This window comes from Danio rerio, chromosome 23 (genome assembly GCF_052040795.2).
Source record: "Danio rerio strain M-AB ecotype USA chromosome 23, GRCz13ab, whole genome shotgun sequence".
In the NCBI taxonomy this organism is placed as follows: Eukaryota; Metazoa; Chordata; class Actinopteri; order Cypriniformes; family Danionidae; genus Danio; species Danio rerio.
In genome coordinates this window covers 14,391,106-14,418,711 of record NC_141043.1, presented here as the reverse complement: position 1 = coordinate 14,418,711, position 27,606 = coordinate 14,391,106, and the positions used below count along the sequence as shown (strand labels likewise).

General features: G+C 40.9%; 1 protein-coding gene across 6 annotated transcripts in view; it reads left to right on the top strand.

The window, feature by feature from the left end:
• The window catches only part of si:dkey-96f10.1, a 109,859-nt gene that overhangs the window by 62,313 nt on the left and 19,940 nt on the right, over nt 1-27,606 (top strand). For 5 of the 6 annotated variants that reach the window (XR_015522566.1, NM_001440782.1, XM_087304972.1 and 2 more), the window contains exons 7-10: nt 22,536-22,657; nt 22,746-22,953; nt 25,466-25,612; nt 25,753-25,857. Coding sequence is in view for 4 of the 6 variants with exons in the window: in NM_001440782.1 (NP_001427711.1) it covers nt 22,536-22,657; nt 22,746-22,953; nt 25,466-25,612; nt 25,753-25,857 (582 nt within the window). In the remaining 2 variants the exon portion in view is untranslated. Of the gene's footprint in view, nt 1-22,535; nt 22,658-22,745; nt 22,954-25,465; nt 25,613-25,752; nt 26,186-26,658; nt 27,275-27,606 lie in introns of those variants that run through there. The other variant, XR_015522565.1, reaches the window with a different exon arrangement.

Genomic DNA, 27,606 nt, shown 5'->3' with positions numbered 1-27,606 from the left:
ATGGACAAGTGTGTAAATCCTGTAACAAAAGGAATCACTTTGCAAAGATGTGCAAAACTCAAGTATCAACAAAGAAAATACAATCAATAGATGAAAATGAGCAAAGTGATGATGAACGAAGTGATTTTTTTGTAGGAACTATTGAGCTGCAAACAAATCAAAGAGTGAAAAATGTGCACACTGTCACCACTGAAGCACAAAATCTGAAAGACAACTGGACTGAAAGCTTGAGAATAAACAACAAGAGTGTCACATTCAAGTTAGACACAGGAGCAGCCTGTAATGTAATGCCCCACAATGTGTTCACAACGCTAGAAACACAAAGAAAACTGAAGAAATCTAACTGTCACCTAGTTACGTATTCTGGCCACAAGATGTCGCCTGTGGGTCAAGTACAGCTAACTTTCACCTACAGAAAACAAAAACACAACATTCAGTTTCAAGTAGTGGATGGAAACGTACCTGCAATACTTGGACGCACAACCTGTGAAAAACTAAAAATGGTCAAAAGAATTCATGAAATAAGTGAAAGTGAAAATAAAGCCGACCCTTTAAAAGGATTTGATGACTTGTTTTGTGGTCTTGGTTGCTTACCAACTGTGCATCACATTAAAACAGACCCTGATGTGTCACCAGTGATTCATCCACCAAGAAAGGTTCCAATAGCCCTTAAAGACAAAATAGTTGAAGAATTACACAAGATGGAAAGTATGGGAGTTATAGTAAAGCAGACAGAACCGACAGATTGGGTGAATAGTATGGTAACTGTGGTGAAACCAAACAAAATCCGTATATGTATGGATCCGCAGGACCTCAATAAAGCAATAAAGCGTGAGCATTATCCATTACTGACAGTGAAAGAAGTGGTATCCAGCCCGGGACACGCACAGTCGAATGGACAGGCTGAGAGAGCAGTCCAAACCATAAAAAACCTGCTGAAGAAAGCTCAGTGTGGTAAAAATGATCCTTACATTTCTTTATTGGAATACAGAAACACACCGTTGGATGGTATTGGGTATTCACCAGCACAATTATTGATGGGACGCAGACTCAAATCCAAGATACCTACCTCAGTCACTTTGTTGACACCTGAAAACAACATACAAATTCATCATAAATTGAAACAAAGACAACACAAGCAGAAGTCTTACTTTGACAGACAAACAAGACTACTTCCAAATGTCCATGTTGGAGAAACTGTGAGAGTGCAGCAAGGAGATGTTTGGAAACCTGCAATAATCACACGAAAACATGAACAACCCGATCCTTCATCATACAAACTCCAGAAGGAAGAACATACAGGAGAAACAGGAAACATATTCTCAAGACTGGAGAGAAAAGTTTTACAACTGTGACAGACAACACAGTCAGTGATGTGATAGACTCGCATGTCCCTGACACGTCATCAATGCTGGACAATGACACACAAGAAACTGTAGTCACTGAGTCTCAGTCACATGAGTACATTACCCGGTCTGGGAGACAAGTGAAATTGCCTTCAAGATACAAAGACTGAAAATCTACAGCATGTTTAGCTCTGATTTGAATTAGAAACTTCATCTCTGTTTACAATTAAAGAAATAAAGAAAGAATAGTGTAGATAAAGAAAAGTTCTATTTAGTTTATGCAGTTATGTAAAGCATACATAATAAGGAGTTTACAAATACAGTTTGTTAAAAAAAAAAAAAAGTTTATACATTGCTGACGATTGCATAGTATTAAACTTAAGAGAAGGGATGTCATGTATTTTGTATGAGTGTGCTACCCGTACCTGAGTGACGTCATCATGTGGAGTTCAGTTAATAAAAGAATACTGCATGGAACAGCACGGCTACTCTGGTGTCATCTTATACATCATTTAAAAATATAAAAAAAACGTAACAAGACCCTCCGTTACATCCACACCCATCATGAAACATTTTTTGAAAAAATCTAAGAGACTTGAACAGAAAGAGGGGGGTTTCATGACCCTTTTAAATTATACCAGTGTCATAATTTAGTCTTAAAATACACATAGATAATAATGTTTCTAAAAAACACTTTGATAAAAGCTGCTTAAATGCAGGTTTTCTATTATAACGAATTCGTAGAATCTGAAGCTCTATAATGACCATATTCGGAACAGTTGTCAATATTAATGTGCTCAGCTTACTGCCTGTTTAAAATTTTTTTTCTCTACGTTAAACAGAAATCGCGGAAACAACTAAACTCAACAAATGGGACAGAAAACAATATTAAGATTTTGAAGCTTAAACCAGGGCCGTTGCAAGTGTGAAAGGAGTTAAAGGTAGTGACAATTATAGAACATATGAATATTTTGTTTTTCTTTCTGTTTTATTTTTAAGTTTTATTCATAGGCAATTAGGAAACTTATTGATTTTTTTAACTGTAAAATCAATGTGTGAAGATTTGGATTGTCATGTGACCTTTTTTTGTTTTCCGATTACTAATGTAGAATTCACATGCACTTGGATTGGCTGAGCGGAAGAGGTCAGACTCAGTTTTAGGTCTGGATTTATGAGAGCTATTCTTTTGAAGAGAATAAAGCAGCTTTAGCCAGTGTGTGTGTGTTCGTGTGTGTGTGTGTATATAACATTTTTAACAGAATTGTGTGTTAAATGTAAGACATTATAAAGATGGACAGACATACAAAATTAGTTTTAGAGTTTATCAACATGTAAGGCAGCCAGTGTTTTTGATCTAATAGCTATAAAAACTACATACAGAATACTGCGAGTTTGTGTCAGGATGATGATACATGGGCCTACTTTTTGAGCAATGTTGTTGAGCAATATTACAGGGTTTGATGCTGCTTGTGTCAGGGAAGGGACAAAAGAAAAACTGGTCAGTCACAGGTGCAGGTCTTAACAATGTTTAGTACGCTTGCCAGGACAGTCTCAAAGGGCAAAAAGTGAAATTCAAACAACACAAAAATCTTCAATCCAAAAAACAAAAATATATCCATCTAAGGAGTTGGCATTGAGGCCCAAAGTTCACAAAACAAAAGACAAAAGTGAAATGATAGATCAAAAAGTCCTGGAAAATTAATTAAATAAAACTACCCCAAAGAGGCTAGAAAATTATCTTCAAAAGGGTGCATTACTAGAATACCCGGCAGAACCAGTGCGGCCGCGGAGAAGACAAAGGCTGCGTCCGAAACCGCATACTTCCATACTATATAGCAAGGCTATTCAATTAGTTTGTCTCGGAGGCCTGTTCATGAAAAGCATCCCAAACGAAGGGCCAGAGAGATATGACTAGCTATATGAGTGATAACACAACTGCATATACAGTAAGAGCCCATATGCGGTATATTTCCTCCTTAAGACACCCACGTTGGCTTTTTCTACATTAAAATGTTAATATATTGTACTTTGAAACTACATAATGTGCATTATACAATAGACTTGTCTATTTTACAAACATATTCAAATGTTGTATTTCAGAGCACAACAAAAGCAGTGCATTGCTGAAGTAGGCTTCTTCTACATTCAGACACATTCATATGTTATTTTTTAAACTACGTAACATTTAGGGATGCAAAAATTGAAGATTTCGGTTGTATGATTATATAGTCTGAAGAAAAATCATGGTTTCACGGTTATCACATCTAATTTAAATTTAAGCTTTATATTTGGTAAGTAGCTATTTAGATTAACTATTGTTGCCATCTGCGCTCATACATAATCATTTTAATAATAATTTGTCTAACATATCTTTTGTTTACATTGCACTGAATCCGGCCCCCGAGGCACTTTGTTCCGGCCTTCCAAAGAGTGTGACCAAGACATCAAAAATAAATTTAGTTCAGTCGACAAACGGCCGCTATGGTTATGAAGTTACGTGCGTCTCTGTTCAATAACAGCACGAGCTGCAGTTAAAGGCTGCAAAGAGCGTGAGTCATCATAAGCGAGTGGTGGGGGCAGCTGAAAACATGTTTGTAGAAAAGGCTATTTGTACAATGCACTGATATCGTTAATAGAAATGCAACGATTAGCTGATTTCACTATTAACTGCTCTTTAATTTGTCCTAGTTTTTTTAATCGTAAAGTCTTCTCTAAGCCGCATTTCTGTTGCACGGAACGAAACGAAACCGCTGCAAAATGCCAAGTTGCCTGTGCGCTAGTTTTAAGTTTGAAGTACACCAAAGCTAATACGCATGCATACAGGATTAACTATAGCAGCGGCCATTCCCATATCACATCTTTTCCGCTTGCAAGTTTGTTATTTCTTATGTAAGAATACATGACAATATGCGCGCGCAAGCGGCACCACACGCTTGCAGCTTTCTAGGTGCGCGCAGTAGAAAACATCTCACGGTGAGAGTTGTGTGTGCCTTTCCGTGCAATGTAAAGAAAAGATATGTTAGACGAATTATTATTAAAATTATTATGTATGTATGAACGCAGATGGCAACAGTTCATCTAAATAGTTGCTTACCTAATATAAAGCTTGAATTTACATTAGACATGATAACTGTGAAATCATGATTATTCTTCAGACAAAATAATCGTACAACCAAAATCTATAATTGTTGCATCCCTAATTGTTATGCAGTTCAAAATGCATACATGCATTTTGCATAAATGCATTCAACATTTGAATGTGTCTGAATGTAGTAGAAGCCTACTTAAGCAGTGCACTGCTTTTGCTGTGCTCTGAAATACAACATTTAAATGTTTGTTGAAGTTTATTATACAATGCACTGATGTTATGTAGTTTCAAAATACAACATATTAACATTTTATTGTAGAAAAAGCCAATGTGGGTGTCTTGAGGAGCAAAAATATACAGCATATGGACTCTTATATGCAGTTGTGTCATCACTCATATAGCAAGTTAAATCTCTCCGGCCCTTCATTTGGGATGCTTTTCATGAACCGGCCCCCATGACAAACTAATTGAATAGCCCTCATCTAAGGTTTCATTTAGATACAGATGTTACTACTTCAATGTGTTCCTTTTGCCGCTATTCATACCGTGGCGACGGCGGTAATTGATGTGCCAGCAGCATTTGACCGCTGGGTGGTACTTTTACCACAGATATTCAACTTTGCCTTTTCACAATGTTAAACTGACTGTTCTGTAGGCGTAGCTTACTGTATGGCATGTGATGTGTTCAATTAAAATATAATTTTAATTTAGTTTTTCTGGTAATAGACATGCTCTTACACTATACTGTATGCTGTAGAAAAAATACATGGTGAGAAGTCATAGGCTTCAAAGTCATAGGCATTTAGCTCGTTCAGGAAGGAGACATTTGTGGCTGTGGGTGTGGACTGGCTGGGTTTGTAGTTGGTGATGGCCTGGATGCCCTGCCACACGCGCCAAGGATCAGAGTTGGAAAAGTGCTCCTCTAGCTTTAGCTTGTGACAGTGCTTGGCCTTTTTGATGCCCCTCTTTAGATTAGCCCTGGAAGTGCTGTAGGCCTGTGCATCCCCTGATCTGAAGGCAGTGTTGCGTGCCTTCAAATTAAATCAAATTAAATCACTTTTATTGTCACATCATCAACAGCACGTGTGATATGATAGGTGAAAAGCTTAGGTGCTGGCTCCAGACAGTGCAAAATACAGACAGTGCAAATACAACAACAGTGCAAATACAACGACAGTGCAAAATACAGAAAGTGCTAAATACAACAGCATACTGCCAAAATACCTCCTACTACGCGTCCAGCAGTTCACAAAATCCTATGTAGGCCTTTGCGATTGCTGCTGGTGCTGGTGCTGGTTTCCATACCAGGTGATGATACAGCCAGACAGGATGCTCTTCCCAGTGCAGGTGTAGAATGAGCGGAGGATGTGGGGGCTCATTCCAAACCACCTGTGATGCCTCAGGAAGAAGAAGCGTTGTTGTGCCTTCCTCAGCACTGCTTCTTTGTGAGCAGTACATGTCAAATCCTCAGCGATGTGTACTCCAAGAAACTTGAAAGTGCTGATTCTCTCCACTGGCGTCCCAATGATGGTGATGAGTGTGTTCTTTCGTCTCTCTCCTGAAATCCACCACCAGCTCCTTGGTTTTGCTGATGTTGAGTGAGAGGTGGTTATCCTGACACCACTGCGTCAGAGTGTGCACCTCCTCTCTGTAGGCCATCTCATTATTATTGGTGATTAGGCCCACCAACGTTGTGTCATCAGGAAATTTAGCGATGACATTGGAGCTGTGTTTGGCTGTACAGTCATGTGTGTACAGGGAGTACAGGAGTGGGCTGAGAACACATCCCTGTGGAGCACCAGTGTTGGGCATCAGTGTGGATGAGGTAATGTTGTTCATTCTGAGCACCTGGTGTCTGCGTGACAGGAAGTTCAGGGTCCAGTCGCACAAAGAGCTGTGTAGACCCAGAGCCTGGAGCTTCACCACCAGCTTGGCAGGCACTATGGTGTTGAATGCTGAGCTGTACTCCACAAACAGCATTCTCAAATATATTGATAGTATTTTGGAGCGATTTTCCTGAGATTAGTGTTGTTAAAGTCCCCTGTAAAAATAAATGCTGCCTCTGGGTGTGTGGATTCCTACTCGCTTATCCTCCCATACAGTGTTGTTGCGATACTTTGTAGTGTGCAATTTAACATAATTGCCTCTAGGAGTCACCAATGGAAATAAAACAAAGACAAACAAGAAATAGAGACTTGATGTGGCGTGGACCAAAGGACATTCTCACGTTAATTTCATCGTTAGTAAATCCAATTGTGAGCTTAAAATCTGGCTTACGCAAAGTTTTTGTGTGTAGGCAAATTTTTTCTGTGTATGCAGTGATGATACATGAGGCCCCAGGAGTTTTAGCCCAATTTAAGCAAATAAACACTTAGTTTACTTTGTAAAATAAAACACTTTATTTTGTCATATTTTCATTGTCAATTTTTTTTTGTTTCTAGCTTAATAAAGAAAATAACTCATATGTTTCTATATTTATTTCTGAATGATAGGATCTATTTTACATATAAGGCAACTAGAGCACAACACCTGCCTGTTTACATTCATCTGATATAATGGAAATTTCAAGAGTTCACACTTAAATAATGTTTGACAACTGTAAGCAGGTTTGGCATGCTGTCCCGGGAGAGAACCCTGAGCTCGGAGATAGTTGAGCCCAGGGCTCCCGCCAGGTCCTTAGAGCATGTGAGGGGAGCACGAGATCAGGTGGTTCTCGAGAGCTCCCCAAATGCATGAAGCTCGGGACAGCAGCCGTGTATTCGAAGAAACTCCCCAAAAGGCTTGAAATGCTATATCCGGCTGCTGGATATCGTTATTTGAAAAAGAAAAGGTAAAGGGGCTCCTTTGGAGCAAAGGGTGAAACAGGTTCCTGCGGGAACCCGAGCAAAGTTGGTGTGGGCTGTGAATACTCCTGCGGGAGTAGAGACTCGGGGAGACCCCTGCGGGGGTCAGAGCCATGGGGTTGGCGGGAATCCTGCTGGAGTCATTATAAGGGAAGGGGAAGGAAGGACTCAGGCTGGAGAGGGGGGTGAAGGGGGGCAGGGGGGGCGGAGACTCCGAAGGAGTAATTTGCTCAAGGAACACTCCTTGCGGAGATAGAGCTGGGAGGTGGCAGCACTATATATAATTATATATTTATATGAACACATGGATATGTAAATATATATTGGGGTAATGTAGGGCCTTGGAGGGGCGTTTTTTACTGACTCTTGCGAGAGTCGAAGCTCTTGGCACTCCTGCGGGAGAGAGAGCTGTATGTGCCGTCTCCAGCTGGAGTCAAGAAAAGGAAGGGTTGGTGAAGCCCCAGCTGGAGGGTGAATGGCAGGGGTTGGGGGTGACAGGGGGGCCTGGGCAGGGAAATAACTCCTGCTGAAGTTAGGTGAGTGAAAAGGGGGAGAAGGCTGAGTGCAAATCAGCTGGAAGGAAGAAAGGAAGCTGGATGGCTGGGTCATGCCCGCACCCTTGAGAGACTGGGTAGTTCCTCTGCCCTCGGGAAGCTGGTATGGTTGGGTCGTATTCTCTCCCTGGACTAGGCCCATGCCCTTGGCCGCTGGGATTACTGTTTCTGCTGGTGAGGGTCCTCTGAGCTTCCCTACGATGGCTGTGGTTGAGTCAGATATAAGATTTGAAGGCGTCGGGAGACCACCTTCCTAGTGTTTGTATGTGTTGTTGCGATAGCCCTTTGTGTGCTGCTGTGGTGGCGGCTCCAATTCTGAATAAGTGACTGGATTATGAATCTGGTGGGAAGCCTGAATAGTCCTATGACTTTAAGGTGTTTTTGGAACCAAAACATGTTACTGGGTGGTGTGTGTCGTCTATGAAAAGGGGGCTAGGGGACTTGCGCTTAGTGTTTTCCTATAGTGTATGAAGCTAGAAGTATTTGGAACGGGCTTGTGGAGGAGGAAATATTGAATATGAAGATGCAATGTCCTTTTCTGGATTGATCTGTTTACTTTGCTTGATGAGGAAGGAAATTGTTTCCTCGCCAATCAAGGTCAGATCTGTGATGGTGGGTGGATAGTGGGATCGAAATTTGGTGTTACTGTAAATTCAGAACCTCTGAGAAATCCGAAAAAGACGAAAATATACATTGCATCTAGAGTGTGGTCTGTATAAAAGGATAGGTAGCCTTTTCAGATTGTGCAATGCACTTGGAGAGTATTTTGTGTGTGTGGTGGGCAATCTGGTACATGGGGGGGGGGGTAATTCTGAATGCCTTTAATAAGGCTGGTTTGTGAATTAACAACAGAATCAGAAATGACCCGTACATGAGTTTGTGGAAGAATTTTTTTTTTAGTTTTTTTTTTTAGTTTTTTGACTGGAGTCCGAAAGTAGAGGTGGAGAAGCCGCCTTAAAGCAGGATAATGATAACGCTCTTTATTAGAGCAGTGAACGGCAGCTTCGTTGTAACTGTGCATGAGAATATTGGGGGCGGACTATTAATTTCTCCACGATATGGCCCTTTGGAAGCGCGTCGGCGGTGAGATGTTCTGCCCAATTCGACTTCTCTTTCTCATCTAGTGTTCTTAACATCCCCAACAATGTCCTGTTAAACCTTTCTGCTGGGTTTGCTTGAAGATGGTAGGGAGTTGTTCGTAAATGTCTGATCCCACAGTAACTCTGCAGTTTTTCAAACAAACTGTTCTCAAACTCCCTCCCCTGGTCATGGTGGATTTTTGCTAGAAAATCAAAACGCATGACAAAGTCATCAAAGATTTTGCGAGCTGCTGTTTTACCGGATTTGTTTTTGGTGGCATATGCCTGGGCAAACTTTGAAAAGTGGTCTATGATCACCAGGATATTCTCGGCTCACCCCTACTTTTCTCTAGGTGTAGTTAGTCAATAGAGACCAACTCAAATGGAGCTGTTGTTTCAATGCTCTGAATGTGATTCGGTTTGGCCTCTTTTGTCTGAGACATCGAAACACTCTCGTGACGTAATGTTCCATCTCTTCTCTCATTTTAGGCCAGAAAAAACGTGCACGAGCTGCCGCCACCATACAATCAGTGGCGAGGTGAGCCATATCCTCATGTAAATATTTGTAAACCACACTTTTCAAGCTCTCTAGAATCCTCTCTCTAGTATACTTCACGCTTGAAAAAGTCACACTTTGTTGGTCTGAGCTTGATACCACATGGTTTCTATCTTTCCAGAACTCTCCCCAAGTTTTCCAAATGTTGGTCAAAGTCCTTGCTAAAAACGAGCACATCATCAAGGTAAGGGATGCAGATATCATCTCTCAACTCTCCTAAATATCCTTCCATGTACCTCTGGAAGGCTGCCGGTACATTGCTGAGCCCGAAGGGTATCCGCACCCACTCGTACAACCCCCAGGGGGTGATGAAGGCTGTGTATGCTCTGCTGTCTTCACTCATGAAGCCTTGATGGTAGGCTTTTCCCTGGTCCAGTACTGTGAACCAGGAGTTCCCCCCTAAGTTTTCTAGAATCTCTTGTATCCGTGGAATAGGGTGTCGGTCAGGGTGTGTCTTCTCATTCAACAGCCTGTAGTCCACACATAGACGTAAGCTACAGTCCTTCTTGCGTACGCACACCACTGGCGAGGAATAGGAAGTTGTGGATTTTTGGATCCAACCCTAAGCAAAGTCTGTATGTGAGTCTTTACCTCTTGATGCAGAGGTCGTGGGATAGCGTTGTATGTTTTCTGGACTGGGATATCATCTTTTAAATAAATGTCCATCTTTAGGTCTTGTATACATCCAGTGTCCCAGTCATCTTTGGCAAACACCCCAGCATTTTCTCTTAGCAGCTGTCTGACATGTTATTGTTGGTCTCCTGATAAGTGGCTGAGATCTACAGGAGGGTCCCACTCATTACCCTCCGGAAATAGATCTCTGTCATTTAGTGTCTGTGGCGATTAGGATTCAGACAAGGGCAGTGATTTTACTTCCATATGGTGTATAGCATCCACTGCATGGAGCCAACCCAGGACTGTCCATCCAGGGAGCATCACATCCTCATCTGGGGTGTTTTCAACTATCACTGTGAGACTGTCACCATCCTTCAGAGGCCCCTGAATGACCTGTTTTTTGATCCTTATCCCTGTGGGCCAGGGCATTTCTGGATTTGGTTCTAACATTACTTGTGCCCCTAAGTCACCTGTCTTGTTCCCTCTTCTACAACTGACATTCACCCTCTCATGTCTAGGAAGGACCATGGGTTTTCATCCCAGTTTTACTAGATGGCAGTCACTGCTATTCCCGCGTTTCTTGAGGAGTGATAGTACTGCTTTCGCTTTTCTGGGAGTAAGCTCTAGAGATAAGCTCAATGTGCTGACAAGAAAACTAAAAGGAACCTGCTGGGTAGTGTTGGTTTAGACCACTTCTTCAATTATGTTAAAACCAATAATTGGTTTCTCCATTTTACTAGATGTAATGATAATTGGCACAAGCAAACATTGTTTTTTATCTCCAGCTTCAGTGTCTGCAGACAGACAAAACCCTACCTCCATTCAGCCCTGATATGGAATGTTTGTCCTGTTGGCTGCTGTCAGACTAAGTTCATCTTCCTGAAGCAGCTCTTTAACTGGTCTCACCACTGCATCAGGTAGGTGTCTCTTCTTCCACTCTGAGCTCACTATTGACACTTGTGACCCTATTAATTAACACTACCAAGTGCACACTGAACCAGACACCTGCGCCCTAGTAGACTGGCTGCCTTTTCTTGTTTGGCTGACCATGGCCCTCCAAGTGAGTCAGTTCTGAACAAATCTGCCATTATGTCTGAGGTGACCTCAATCTTACTAGATGTTGCATTGTTTACTGTGCGTCTTCTACAACCTGCTGCTCAGTGCTCACTATTGCCACACTTATAACAATGTTCACACGTCCCTTCAGGGTTGGTTTGCTCACACTGGGTAGATCGTTTTCTGATTACTTGTGCAGGTGAAGATTAAATCTCTGATTGTCACCTCTGACCATTTGCGGTCGTGATATCTGCGTAAGACTGGCTACTTGAGTGGTTAAGTTCTGAATTGCTTCACATATAACTTTGCCCCTCGCATCTAATTTCTTCATCAGGCTGTTTTTGGGATTTTGGGGTCTTTTCTTTCTTTAAGTTTGTACTTTTTCAACCTCCGGCAAAGCGGGCACGTCGATCACGTCGAAAGCCGGCAGCCGTTAAGTCCGGTAAACAGACCGTGAATCGTCCCTGAGACAGGCCATCCGGAGAGGAGGAAACTTGCTCTTCCCCCGCTGGAGGGCGGGGCCCATATTCCAACGGTACTTTTCAGTGCCACCAAAATTTCAATGAAAGAGCACTTTTCCCCTTCCCCGGATGTGACAGCACGAACCCTGCCAGTCTGGGACGCGCTGCTTCCCAGCTCGCAGAGTCTACATGCTCCGCCAGTGGCGCACGAGTGCTGGGGGGACGGTCTCCTTTCCCCAGCCCTCGAGCCCCCTCCCCAGAGTCAGGGTGCGGAGCCAGATCGAATCGCTCTCCTCCAGCTCTTCCGCGAGACCCTCTCACTTCCCGGATCTGCACACATGCTCTGCGCTGCCCCACCACTGGTACGTCTGCGGTTGTAGTGATGACTCCATTAGCGAGGGCTCTGCCTGGCTGGTTAGCGCGGGCCAAACCTTCGCGGTGGCTCATACGCAGACTCATCATCAGACTCGGCTATGCGATTCAGTTCTTGAAACGGCCCCCCAAGTTCACAGGTGTGTATTTCACCAGGGTCACCCCCTGTGTGCCCCTGTCTTGTGAGAGGAGATTGCTGCCCTCTTGGCGAAGGGTGCAATCAAGCCGGTTCCTCCAGCCGAGATGGAGAGCGGGTTTTACAGCCCGTACTTCATCGTACCCAAAAAGAGCGATGGGTCAAGGCCAATCCTAGATCTGTGCGTTCTACCGCTGTCTACACAAGCTGCCGTTCAAAATGCTTACGCAGAAGCGCATCCTCCGATGCGTTCATCCTCGGGATTGGTTTGCAGCCATAGACCTGAAGGACGCGTATTTTCATGTCTCCATTCTTCCGCGCCACCGCCAGTTTCTGCGGTTTCCGTTCGAAGGTCGAGGGTGGCAATACAAGGTCCTCCCCTTCGGGCTCTCTCTGTCTCTGCGGGTTTTCACCAAACTCGCGGAGGGTGCCTTAGCGCCCCTTCGCCTCGCGGGCATCCGCATACTCAATTACCTTGACGACTATGCACAGAGACAAGGTGCTCCGGCACCTCTGCCTGTTGGGGTTGCAGGTCAAAAGAGCAAACTCGCCCCTGTGTAGAGGATCTCTTATCTTGGGATGGAGCTGGACTCGGTCATCATGGTAGCACGCCTCTCTGGAGAGCGCGCTCGCCTTTTGCTGAACTGTCTGAGGGAGCTCAAAAGCAAAATAGTGGTCCCACTTAAATACTTTCAGAGGCTCCTGGGGCATATGGCATCCGCTGCAGCCGTCACGTCGCTCGGATTGCTCCATATGAGACCACTTCAGCACTGGCTTCACAACCGAGTCCCAAGACGCGCATAGCATGTGGGCACACACCGAGTCTCTGTCACTACGCTGTGTCGCCGCACCCTCAGCCCTTGGAATGACCCCTCGTTCCTGCAGGCCGGTGTGCCTCTGGGACAAGCCTCCAGTCATGTTGTTGTGTCAACAGATGCTTCCAACATGGGCTGGGGAGCCGTCTGTCACGGGCATGCAGCTGCGGGCCTATGGAAAAGTGCCCAGCTGCATTGGCATATGCATTCACATCCCAGGTATGCTCAACCGTGCAGCCGATGTGCTCTCACGGCAGCAAATTAACTCTGGAGAATGGAGACTCCACCCTGAGTCTGTCCAGCTGATATGGGCGCGTTTCAGGGAGGATCAGATCGATCTGTTTGCTTCCCCCGAGAACGCTCATTGCCAGTTGTTCTTTTCCCTGACCGAGGGCTCTCTCGGCACGGATGCACTGGCTCACAGCTGGCCTCGGGGCATACGCAAGTATGCGTTTTCCCCAGTGAGCCTGCTCACGCAGTTTTTGTGCAAGGTCAGGGAGGACGAGGAGCAGGTTCTGCTAGTTGCGCCCCTCTGGCCCAACCGGACCTGGATATCAGAGCTCTCCCTCCTCCCGACGGCCCTCCCCTGGCAAATCCCTTTGAGAGAGGACCTACTCTCTCAGGGACAGGGCACCATTTGGCACCCTCACCCCGCTCTCTGGAACCTCCACGTGTGGTCACTAGACGCGAGGAAGACTTAGGTAACCTACTGTCTGCGGTGGTTGATACCATCACTCAGGCTAGAGCCCCCTCCACGAGGCGTGCCTACGCCCTGAAGTGGAGTCTATTCACTGAATGGTGTGTCTCTCGCAGAGAAGACCCCTGAACCTGCCAGATCAGTGTTGTGCTCTCTTACCTTCAAGAGAAACTGGAGAGCAGGCTGTTGCCCTCCACTCTCAGGGTTTACGTGGCCGCCATCTCCGCTTATCATGACACGGTAGCTGGCGGCACCGTGGGAAAGCACAACCTCATCATCCGGTTCCTCAGTGGCGCTAGGCGAATTAATCCGACTCGCCCCCCTCTCATGCCCTCTTGGGATCTCGCCCTCGTCCTCATGAGCTTGCGTACAGATCCCTTTGAGCCACTCGAATCAGTATCCTTAAGATTTCTGTCCATGAAGACAGCTCTGCTGGTCGCGTTGGCCTCCATTAAGAGGGTCGGGGACCAGGAGGCATTTTCGGTCAGTGACTCGTGCCTGGAATTCGGGCCGGCTTATTCTCATTATTATTATTAGAGACCAGGTAGTAACCCTGCAAGCGCTGCCTCCGGAGGAGGCAGACCCAGCACTTTCCTTACTCTGTCCAGTTCGCGCTCTGCGCATCTATGTGGACCGTACTCAGCACCTTAGAACATCTGAGCAGCTCTTTGTCTGTTATGGCGGTCGGCAGCAGGGAAGTGCCGTATCCAAACAAATATTATCCCACTGGATTGTCGAGGCTATTTCTATTGCCTATTTGAACAGAGGTGAGCCGTGTCCCCCGGGAGTGCGTGCACACTCCACTCGGAGCGTTGCATCCTCTTGGGCGCGTGCACGCGGCGCCTCTCTAACAGACATTTGTAGAGCTGCGGGCTGGGCGACACCCAACACATTTGCTAGGTTTTACAATCTGAGAGTGGAGCCGGTTTCCTCAAGGGTATTAGGTAACCCTTTGGTGGTTGAGGAAACAACTCTGTAGGGTGTTGTAACACGCTTGCGGTGCCATTTTTCCCTAATGCGGAGAGATGTGTACCTTCTTATCTGTCAGTAAGTTCCCCATCAGGTGAGCCCTGCAGATTCCTCTGTGGCCCCCAGCACTGACTCAGCGGAGGAGTCACTTGCTGGGCCACTACGTTGTAGATCTGCCCGCTGGTCAGCCCGCGTTTTGGGTATAGGTATAGGTGCCTCTTGGGTGGACCCGTGTCTTCCCTATTCGCTAACCAACTTCTTATGGGCACACCCCCTTCTTAGGGCTAGTCCATATATATATATATATATATATATATATATATATATATATATATATATATATATATATATATATATCCCCCATTGGGTGCGGATGGTCTCCGCAGCGTCCTCCCTATCAGGATTGCACGCTTCCCAACGTCGTAATTCCTAGAATTATCTAGACGCTAGCGACTCCCAAAATCGCTGCAATCAGAAAAAAAAAATCTATCCAATCAGTAAAACTTCCTTGAAATGCGATAAGTTAGGGCCAGGGACACGTTGGAGGATCGCGCCTCCCATGATGTGGGTGCGTTACGCTTGCTTGACTACCCTCTCATCTGAGGCTTTGGTAAGGTGCAGTCATTATGGCGTTTTCCATAGTTCTCCCATACGTGGATTTTCCTAGATCAAATCCACCTATAACATTGGAGTTTCCCACCCAAAGGGGAACGTTCGAGGTTACAGAAGTAACCCTTCGTTCCCCGAGGAGGGGAACAGAAATGCTATATTCCATCGCCATAATTACTGTCCCTTAGCTGTTAGCAAGTCTCTTTAGCTTAAAAGGATGGCGTTTGTTTGCTCCATGTGTGCTTATATGCTGGGATAATTGGCAATGAAGCACACCTGCGTAAGCTTATGCTGCCAATTCATTGGCTTTCATTGGCCCGTTCATTGGCCCAATACTCTTTCAGACGAGCGGCTTCTGAACCGAATCCTCCCATAAGTGGATTTTCCTAGATCAAATCCACCAATAGCATTTACATTTCCCTCCTCGGGGAATGAAGGGTTACTTCTGTAACCTCAAACGTTTCCTCCACACCATCATTTCTCAAGCAATCAATTTTCTCTTTTGTGTCTTCAAGTGAGGGGGGCGTGTGCATCTCTTCCTCCCCCTCACTAAGCTTTAACATTTCACACAGTCTCGTCAGTTGTGAGGCAGATAACTCAAATAATTTACTTTTAATTTCATCCAGTGTAGCTTCCCAAACAGGCAACATTATGACTAGCCTTTGGGCAGTCTCATATAACTCGAGTAACTCAGTTTACTTCGGCCGTTCTCTTTAGACACAATGTCTCTTTTCTCACAGCGCCCTCAACGGTGCATGCATGCATCCCTGTATGCTGCTCTCTCTAACTTATTCAGATTTATATATAAACCACAAATAAGATAAAGGCATTAAAAATAAAAGAAAACATGTATAATCCTTTTGAGGCCATTACATATGCGTCGCCTAGTAGCTGCAAGTGTGTAAAAGTGAGAGGAGGAAAAGCGGGGATATAGCAAGGTAGAGGGGCGGGGTACGTAGCCCGTAGGTGGTAAGAATTGCTGGAAGAGGAGGGCTGGAGTTTGCACTGGATTGGGGAGCTGCAAGCTGTAAGAGGTGAGGTGGAAGTTGCTTTATTGTCCGGGAGATTAGTTTTATTCATGTTTAGAATTAATGATTGCTGCAGTATGTTCGAATCCAATATTGCTTTAATGCTTTCCTTGATGCCCTGGGGTGGCGGAGTGTTTGCAGGGCTGTAGTCTGTTGGGGATAGGGGGCGTGGCAGGAGCGTGTTATGTCCTGGGGGGCGGAGTCGGTGAAGACATGGATTTGTAAGTCTTTTCGGGTTTAATGCAGCTGCTTGGAATTGTGGTCTCGGCGTCTAGGAGTTTGGAGGCGTTCAGTGACAGTCGTTGTTGGATATGAGTGACACCTGATGATGCTGGAGAAGGTGATTGGGGATGCATTGTGATCTGGCTGGAGTGGATAGGCCTTCTGCCTCTTACTGGAGCCTGAGTCTCGAGCTGACTTCCACGCTAGGCTGGGTGTTGTTGAGACGGGGCTGGTGTTTCGGGGAGTTGTTGTTGTTGTCGTTTTCGTAGATGCTGACGATGGTGGTAATGATGGTGTGGTATTGTGGTTGAAAAACAGTAGATGTGGAGGATCACGGTTTTTCCGTGAGTAATTTTTGGAGGCGCTGGAGCGGACATGTCGTTAGCTTTAGAAAACGAAGATGAGGGAGAAAATCTAGCTAGGCTACTTATAGTGAGTTAGGATAGATCTGATTGGCTAACTAATAAGTGTAGATGGGAGGCCAGCTGCAGTCAATCATATCACATGCTCCTCTCAAAATTAGTTTGAAAAACTTTACTTTAAGATATCACGCTTTAGTACAATTTATGTATGATAATATACATGCACAATATGCAACTGTTTTTTTTTTTTTAGTTTTTAAAGGAACTGTAATTTATGCAGTTGTTGTTTTGACAGCTAACCAAATGGACAAACTACTACTGCTCTCACGCAAAACAAGGACTTAACCATCTGCTACTCTGTGTTTCACAAAATCTGGCTGAACGAAGCCATTACTGACAGCATGTTACATGTACTAGACTTTCATCTGGTAGTGTCGTATTCAGACTTTGTTTTGAATATCAAAAAATAGTATTTATTCTCCATAATAAAGTCTAGCTTCTGACACATATAGCTTCATACAAGTTTTTAACATATATAATCAGTGCTTTTACATATTCAGTTATTCTACACAATCAGTCATTCTTCAGCATTGCCTTCTCCTAGTGTTGTTCCTGTACAGGCGTATTCATCCTACCACAGTATTTTTTACTCCAGGCTGGCATGTTTGCTGCAAACACTCCATACCTTTTGAGAAGAGAAACAGGCTGGCATGTTTGCTGCAAACACTCCATACTTTTTACACTTAGAAAATACTTCACACTGAGAGAATAAAAATCTTCTACTGTAGATAAAAGAGCAGACCATGATACGGAGTCAACAGTTAAAACGCCTATTGGTGAAACATGCTTTTACATTAACAGAAGGTGGTGTACGGATGCAACTAAGTTAAAGAAGTTTTGCCGTCTTGATGGTTTTCATTAATTTTATGCTGTCCTACTCGCTGCAGAAGTTTACCTTGTTCATGTTTATCAGTGTTAATATGTCACCACAAGCACACGAGTACTGGGGTCCATTTTTCATCCGTGGATTACTTAGTTAGCTGGATTTGATTATTGACAATTTAAGATAATCCAGGATCATTTCCTTCTTCAAAACTCATTCGAGAGTTGTTGTCATAGCAACTGGTCTGGTAGCTCAAATTTGCTCTGGAGCAGGCTCATTTCAGATAAACAGAAATAGATAGGGTCAGATCAAACAAAGTATGGTGTCAAAATTATCCCAATTTGAACCTTTTTCATGGTAACTATGCACAGGGCCGCTGCTGGCCAAAAAAGGTGCCCAGAGCAAAATTTTACTGTGGTACCCACACAGAGGAACAAAATCCCACAAACATTCAAATGTATTTATTTATTTATTTATATACATAAATATGCATATAAACACTCAAATTATACTTGAACGTTCAATTGTTTACATTACAAAATAATAGCTTACATCAAAATAAACATTGTCATGTCTTCTGCAGAAACATAATTTCAAACATTTACAAAGGGTAAGAAATAATACCCTCTCTGTACCTGTAGAGATAGACGGTCCTCAGTGCTGCATCCTGTACCTGAGCAGCTGCTGGTGTCTCTGGAGTGGTGCTGGTCAGGCCACTTCATCTTCTTTTGTGACAAATTTCAGGATTGACCTCCATGAACAATACAGAAGAAATTAGTCATTTAAAGAAAAAAGCTCATGCAATACCATTAAAACAATAGGCTAGTCCAACACTCTTCATAATGTGTCTAAACTACAACTAATATGTGTATTTAATTTGCACTGTAATCTATGGTGACAAAAGCTGACAATTCCTTTCAGTATAAATCAAAGACATTTGTAGGTTTTAAGTATGAATTGGTGTATTTTTAAAACTTTGTTAACATTCAGAAAAAAATAATCTGATTTGCAGTAATTTGACTCGTTTTATATAACTGATCTTTCAGAAATTAGAGAATATAAGTCGGTTTTGTTATTTCATACTGTAATGCACAAAAAAGACTAAAGAGACTTTATTGTCATTGCAGTGATACAAGCAATAACAGCAATAATAAATGTATAGAAATAGAAAAAGCAATAAACAATGATAACTGCTGTCTGCAAAGAATGACATAATATATAATTATATAACATAACTATATAATGATAAATAATACATCGAGTGAAATAATTGTGCAGTGCATGTATATGTAGCTAGTGTGCAAACAGAATTGTAAAGTATTGCACAAGTTAATAACACTAATTGAGTTTGTGTAATTAGCAGCAACATGGGGAAGACGCGAAAAGTCATAGTCCTGTCTAAAGCACAATGCATAGCAGTTGTGGAGAAGTTTAAACATTAGCCTCACTAGTTTACTTGAACAACAAAAAATATGTTTTCCAGATTCATGGAAATTACCCGAAAGTGATGCACACGATTCATCTAGTACTTTCTTCCTCTTCTCGGCTCCAGACTGCTGTTGTCTTCTTCTGTGCATAGAGCTGCAACTTGCATCTATTATAATTATATGCAGCTTGCAGCCACAAAGATAAGTGGACCGGGCCGCGTCACATGTTTGTTTATGCGTCCGTCTTAGAATGATTTTTAAAATGTGTTTAACAACATATTATCAATAGATGTTTTATTAACACGCAGTTTTTGTTGAAATTAGTAAATAAATATCAATTTTTTTTTGAGCAGCCGAGATGGTGCCCCCCTCCGGAGTTGAGGCCCTACGCAGCCTGCGTACTCTGCTTATAGGGAGCGGGGGTACTTACTGTGCAGGCCCATAGCCAGAGGGGTTTGGGTGGTTGGAAAAACCCATGCCTCAATGACAAAGATCCAGAATTTGTCCCATACATGAACTCATTTACCTTATTTTGACTGCTATGTCATCGTAAATAGTGAAATTAATACTTTGAAAAAGGCTTTAAGACCAAGCTAAATGCTATACTAAAATTGATTTGAAAACTAATTTGACTATTTTGATAACCATGAATTTTCAATCAAATCAAATGTACTTTTTTACAAGATAGGCTAGAAAAAATTGTGAAGGTGTTTTATTATTATCATTTTTTTTATTATTATTATTTAAATAGCCAAATTCTGACTGAGGACAGTTAAATGTTCTGGCCAGTTTGTAGGCTAAAGCTACTATAGGCTACAATTTTTAATTTATAACTTCAACAGATTCCTATTTTTTCTAACGATGATCGAATACATTTGTATTTTAAAAATAATTATTTATTCATTTTTCTTTATTTTAAATCTTTAGAAAATATTTTGGTCATTATGATGATGACTTAACAGGCTAAAATAGTGCTAAAAATTCAGCTTAAAGTGACATTTAAAGGCTTAGGTTTATTAAGTTAAAGGTAAAGTAATTAGGCAAGTCATTAAGAATGTTTTTTTTTCTGTAGACAATTAAAAAAAAATATTTCGGCAAGTACTTGTACTCTTACTTGAGTACAGATTTTGGATACTCTACCCACCTCTATGTATATATATATATAAAAAAATATAGCTTAAAGGGGCTAATAATTTTGTCCCTAAAATTGTGTTTAAAAAATTTAAAGCTGCTTTTATTTTAGCCGAAATAAAACAAATAAGACTTTCTCCAGAAGAAAAAATATTATCAGACATACTGTCAAAATTCCCTTGCTCTGTTAAACATCATATGGGAAATATTTAAAAAAGAAGAAAAAAAATTGAAGGGGGCTAATAATTCTGACTTCAACTGTATATATATATTATATATAAGTGAAAGAATATATATTACTAAAACTTCTGCAATCTGCATTTCAGGAAAAAAAAGTACAAAGACTGTGGTTCAAAGAGAAAGTTTTTTGATATGGACTTTTTAGATACAAATGCATAGAATTGCTTAAGTAAAATTTGTGTATGATAATAGACATGCACAATACCTTTTTTTAAAGAAGTAATACATTTATGCAGGCATGAACATGTTTTGACAGCTTATCTGATGGTCATTTGATGCTCCTCAAAAGTTGCAGACACCTTTACCAATATTAAAATGTTTTTGTGATGCAAAAATAATTTTAACATCCAGTTATTCTTTACACCCATTAAGAGACAAGCTACGATAATACTGCTATGGCTACTAGAATAAAGAAAATCTGCTCTAACTGTAAAACTAAATAAATTGGTAAATACTCTTGACAGATAAAATTGTAAAGCCTGTAGCCCACAACAAAGTTGGAAAGATATTGCGTATACTATTTAACAAACCGTTTCCTATGAATTTGATGTAATTCATAGATAATCGTATATTAATTTGATGATGTCATTACGCTGCTGCAGCCAAAAACTGCATTGCTGATCATGATTTTGGGGAACGATAGATTTGTCCTTCACAACAGCGATCTCAGATCAGTTCATCCAGACATTGTAATCTGATTCGCAAACTTGTTTGAAGAAACGTATTAGCCAGAGATCAGTTATCTAAATTAAAAGATCCAGGATCTGCCAAATCATCTTAGATCATTTAAGTGAAGTACGAAGAACAGACCCATGATCTCTCGAAGACCAAGCTTTAAAAAATTTCTATACATTTTTTTTTTTTTGCAGTTTTTCTGATTTGATTTTAGTTAGATTTTTTCTAGAATACATATTAAATTTAATTTTTGATCTAATAATACAAGGAACCGACACTGGTTCTATAGGGTTAGCCAGATATGCATTACTGTGATTTAAGTGGGACAAGTAAAAGTCTATATGGCTTAAATGTGAATTTTCACTTACTAGTCAGACAGAATGAACGATCCTGGAGATGTTGTCCGACAGGGGTTCATCTCTAGCTCTGCTGGGGTGCAGACCATAAGCACAGAAACGTCCCAGAAAAGATTCCAGTTAATAGCAAAGAGCAGTTTCTGTGCACACTATGTTAATAGCCATTCATTCAGTGCAAAAAGTCTACTGAATCTTTCATTTCCACTGCTGTAAGTAGGAAGCGGTCCAGAAACTATGATCATAATCAGCTATTGAACTGAAGATATTCTTGTGGAGGCAGAAGCACAAAATAAACAATCTGGAAAAATAACAATACACAAAAAAAATCCTCTTGGTTTATCTCTTCTTCAATTCACAACAGCATGGAGTTTTGCTGCAAAATATGGTATCATGGCCAAAATATGCAACCTTGGCTTCTTTAGACTATAACAAATTTTACCACTAATGTTTGGGATATTTTAATTTTATCAAAATCGTTCTTCATGATAAATAGCCCATACATATGAACAATATGGCAAATTGTTGTTACATGTACTACACAGCTACCTGTCAATGTATTAGATTTCTCTAATACATAAAATAAGTAAGCTGACCAGAGTCAGAGTCCTCAAATTCTAACCAGAAGTGCCTGAAGGGCAGATCTTTAAACTAGTTACAACAAAAGACAAAGTTTGGATCTCCCACTGGACATACTTGTTTCAAATAGAAACCGCCTGAGGAACATGATACATTTGTTTGGGTCACATAAATCGCCTTGCAGAGGAGCTCTCAAGTGATCGCTTAGCATTTGATGTCTAGTTCTTAATAATGTCACTGCTGCACTATATTTTCTGGTATCTTGTGGTCACAATGACTCATCGGTGTATGTTTATTAGTTTTATCTATGTTATTGATTTGCTTTTGCATAATTATTAAGGTGCATACTATTTGAAAGATTGTCTGGTTATTGTTATGCTCTGTTTTATGATTTTGTTCTGTGCATGCTGTAAAAGGGCATTTGCTTTCTTATCTCCAGCAAGTGAAGCTGAACAGTCCTGATTATTTTGACTGTGATAAAGAAGAAGCGGTGGAAGATTTCCTCAAGAGAATAGACTGCTACAAACTCACATATGTTCCGTTAGATGATGACAAAGACAGGTAACCCATACATTTCATCCAAAATGAGGCTTTACATAATTTTAGTCAAAGTCCCCATGATTACTGTCCTGCATCTGTGTGTCCACAGGAACCTGTCATACATTAAGATATTTGATGTAGGCAGCAGATATCTTGTGAATCATGTTCAGGATCATATTCAAAGTAGAATTGTCTACTACTTGATGAACATTCATGTCACACCTCGCACCATCTACCTCTGTCGGCATGGTGAGAGTGAACTCAACCTTTTGGGTCGGATCGGAGGGGATTCTGGGCTTTCATCGCGGGGAATGAAGGTTAGCATAGATCTGATTTATGGCTTTGTTTTAATTAGTTTTATGGAGTTTATTATTATTAACAGTACTGTTATTGTAAAATTTAGGTTAGTGAACAAACCCATATACTGCTTAGCATATTTCAGGGTACCTTTGGGATACCTATTTACATTTATTTACATTTTTTTAATTAAATCAGAAATACAGTTTAGGACAAATGATATGTGTATTGACATGCAGCAAGACACATGAGCCTTATTGCCTTCACTAACTATGTTTGAAAGCTCATTTTTAAAAGCCATTTAAAGGTAAAGTTGAAACAAAAATAAATGTTGTTAATTTGCTCACCCATCCAGAAAAAATGGAAGTGCTTATTTTAGCTGAAACTGCCATGTAATGCAAAATAAAAAATATAAATAATAATCACAAATTAATAAATGTGCCCTCATGATGGTACATTAAAGTTTTTTGAAGTAAAGTGATAATGATATAGCAAAATGTTTTGCAGTTTGACATACAGTCAGGTACATAAATATTGGGACATCGACTAAATTCTAAGATTTTTGGCTCTATACACCAACACAATGGATTTAAAATATAACCAACATTTATTTTAACTGCAGACTGTCAGCTTTATTTCCAGTGTATTTACATCCAAATCAAGTGAACGGTGAAGGAATAACAACAGTTTGCATAAGTGCCTCCCACTTGTTAAGGGACCAAAAGTAATGTGACAGAATATTAATCATAAATCAAACTTTCACTTTTTAATACTTGGTTGCAAATCCTTTGCAGTCAGTTACTGCCTAAAGTCAGAGGTGGGTAGTAACGAATTACATTTACTTGAGTAAAACAAGTACTTGTAAAGTACATTTAAAAATGTACTCTTACACGAGTAAATTGTTTAAGAAAAATCATTACTCTTACCTCGCTACATTTGGCAGTTTTGTAATGTTGTAATGATGGCTGAAGTCGAGGAAGACATGTGAGTTTACCCCGTGGTAATTCCGAGAAGGATGGTCAATGTCTGTGCAGTGAGTTTATTGATCCAGGTCACCCGTGGCCTCAAGTTCTGTTTAAGTTTTCACTCCAAGATGTCAACAAGATAGTTTAATAATGCAAGATAGTTTAATAATGCGATGCACACTTTACATCTAACTGACATTTAAAAAGATAAATAAATCACAGGAGGGCGAATAATTTTAATTTCAACTGTATATACAAATATGTATATATATATATATATATATATATATATATATATATATATATATATATATATATATATATATATATACAGTGCAAAATGTACAATAAACAGTAAGACATGAAAAATCTCTCCAACAAGAATGTAAAGCATTTATTTTGTTTGATAATATTTTTAAGTAAAAAAAAAAAATTCCAATAATTTTTGTTCACCATTTTTCTATGAATCGTTTACAACTTGGCATGTAGGACCTCATGAAAAAGTACATAAAAATAAAGTTTGTTGTGAGAAAAGTACTCCTAGTACTCTAATTTATTGTATGTGAAGAAATTTATATGAAGATAATATTCAATCCCTTTACTCAATATGAAACAGTGATAAATCCTTAATGATTAAAAAAAACAACAACAACAACAAATGTCTGAAAATATTGAAGTAACTGAACAATATCTATTTACAAATGCAATTATTAACAGAATTAATGCATTAAATCAAAATCTAGTATGTTTAATATTTCATATAATAATGTATTCAATCATAGCGTAATGTTTTATAGTAGAAAAATAGTTTAAGTCACAATTTATAAGCAGCTGAATTCAGGTTAGTCAATCTTTTAAACAGCGGGTAGCGACATTGTGAAGGTCTGGAAGTGCAGATCTTGCTGTCTGAGCGAGCAGGTCTGAGAGTGTGGTTGGGTCTGTAGTCTGTAAGACTTATTTGAGTTAATATTTAGGTTATTTACTAAAATATATCATTGAAATTGTCCATGGAGTTGAATGCAGTAAATAGTCTGTATAAAAAAGGTCAAAAATAAACCTGTGCAAGCAACCCAGCCTTTATAACCAGATTATTTAACAAAACATGATTACTGCAAAATATTTGTAAGCTTTTAATAAGCCTGATGTGTACAAGATAGAGATGGTATGAAAAGTGCTTTGTTTGTTTGGTTGTTGTTTGTTTTGAAATTTGCGAATCAGAAGTTGTCTAATAATAAACCCGAAACACATGTGGTTGTTGTCATGGAGTGAACTTGGCCAATCGTGTAATATCGGTGTCGTCATCAGAGCTTGAGCAGTAGATCTTCAGATGCTGCACAGTCTGAATCAGTCGTCTGATCTGAGCACTTTCGCGGTACTTTGATGCCACATGTGACAGTCACGTGGTGTTGGTGCAGGATCAATCCGGACAAAATTTCTTACCAGCATGCACCGCTTTAAAACAGATTTCTATCCGTCTCCACAGCGCTGCATGAAGTTGAACGCACCTATTTTCTTAAATACATAGACCAGTATCCATACAACTATCCAATGACCACATTTGTGTCAGTTTGCTGCAGCTTTAGGCACCTATATCAGGGGTCAGCATATCCTGGACCTGAAGATCTGGACCAGTCACATGAGGAGAACAATCCAGACTGCAGAAGCGGTTGGAGTGCCATATGAACAATGGAAAGCTCTGAATGAGATTGATGCTGTGAGTACAGTCCTGTATATAGTTGCAGATGATATTCACAGCACTACCCATTGGGCCATTTGTTTTGCTTCTTTCTCAAAATGTGCTTTTGTTATGAAGGGATTTGTTAGAGATTCTATATAAATTGTCTTCATCTGCAGGGTGTATGTGAGGAGATGACATATGAAGAGATTCAAGAACACTTTCCTGAGGAGTTTGCCCTCAGAGACCAAGACAAATATCGTTATCGATACCCAAAGGGAGAAGTGAGTGTGTTTAAATATGTTACTCATCACTATGGTTTCGTCCACTGTGCTGTCGCATCACAGCAAAAAGGTCACTAGGTGGGTTCGAACCTCGGCTCAGTTGGTGTTTCTGTGTGGAGTTTGCATGTTCTCCCTGCCTTCACGTGGGTTTCCTCTAGGTGCTCTGGTTTCCCCCACAGTTCAAAGACATGTGGTACAGGTGCATTGGGTAGGCTAAATTGTCCGTAGTGTATGAGAGTGTGTGTGAATATGTGTGTGGATGTTTCCCAGAGATGGTTTGCGGCTGGAAGGGCGTCTGCTGCGTAAAAACTTGCTGGATAAGTTGGAGGTTCATTCCGCTGTGGCGACCCTGGATTAATAAAGGGACTAAGCCAACAAGAAAATGAATGAATGAATGAATAAATAATGCATGTCACTTCGGGTTGCATTATGAATTATGAAGTTTATGCTCCGACATACAGATTATATCTTTCCAGAAAAAATCTTTTTCATACACGAGATAGGAAGACAATGCTTTAGTAACAAACTTTCAACATCATTTGTTGTAGAACTGACTACACCAGCCTTTGATAAATCCAAGGAAAAATGTTTTTGGGATTTACTTGTTTGACAGTGTTTTTTTTTTTTTTAAATAGGCAAAGACATTGAAGACAATAAAACATATTGATCTCAATTTGGTGCCTTATTTTTTTATTAAATGACAAAGATCATAGTAAGTATATATTTGTGTAAGATGATCAATTAAAATGTACCATACATTTTCCTTTGGCTTAGTCCCTGATTTTTTAGGTGTTGCCACAGCGGAATGAACAGCCAACTACTCTGGCATATGTTTTACACAGCAGATGCCTTTCCGACTGCAATGCAGCACCTTTCTGCAAAACACCCATACACTCTCTCATTCACACACTTCTACACTATGGCCAATTTAAATCATCCAATTCACCTATACAGCATGTCTTTGGATTCTGGGGGAAACCAGAGCACTTAGAAGAAAACCCACGCAAACATGGGACGAACATGCAAACTCTAAACAGAAATTCCAACTGGCCTAGCTGGGACTCAAACCAGCAACCTTCTTGCTTTGAGGCGACAGTGCTACTGAGCCACCTCACCTCAAACTTATTTTTTCATAGGTACTTGTTTGTTTTACATTAACTATGAACCTGTATACTATAATCACAATCTTACAGCATTTATATTTCTGATAATATTATACAGTGCAATGACTTACCGCCTTCAAATATTTTATTTTTTTCATGACAACTCTCAGTAAGATTTAGTAGGATCATGAATATGTATATGGTAATGTGGATGTGTTTAGTCTTAGCGATCTGCTTTGCTATGTTGGAATATCTAGCCAATTCTATTTGTGTTCAATAAGAAAAAGTCAATACAATAATTACATTTAAGGGGTTCCCAACGAACATACATTTCCTGACTCCAGCATATATACACAACTGATATTATCAGGTGGAGTTTTTGGTGTAACGTCACTTATTAGTCATTCTGCAGTCCTTTGGCTCTTGTACCCCAAACATACTTCCTCTTTCTGCAATCATTCTCTGCATACCAAAACTGAACAATTACGTGCATCTTTAATATATTTTTCAACTTCTACAAGCATGATGCTCCGTGTGACATGTATAGTTTGCAGTCTGGAACAAAGCCCCCCACCCTAAATATATTTTTATTATGCTATTTCCATCTTGTCAGCCTTTTCTTCTAAACAGTCTGCAGCACAGTAAA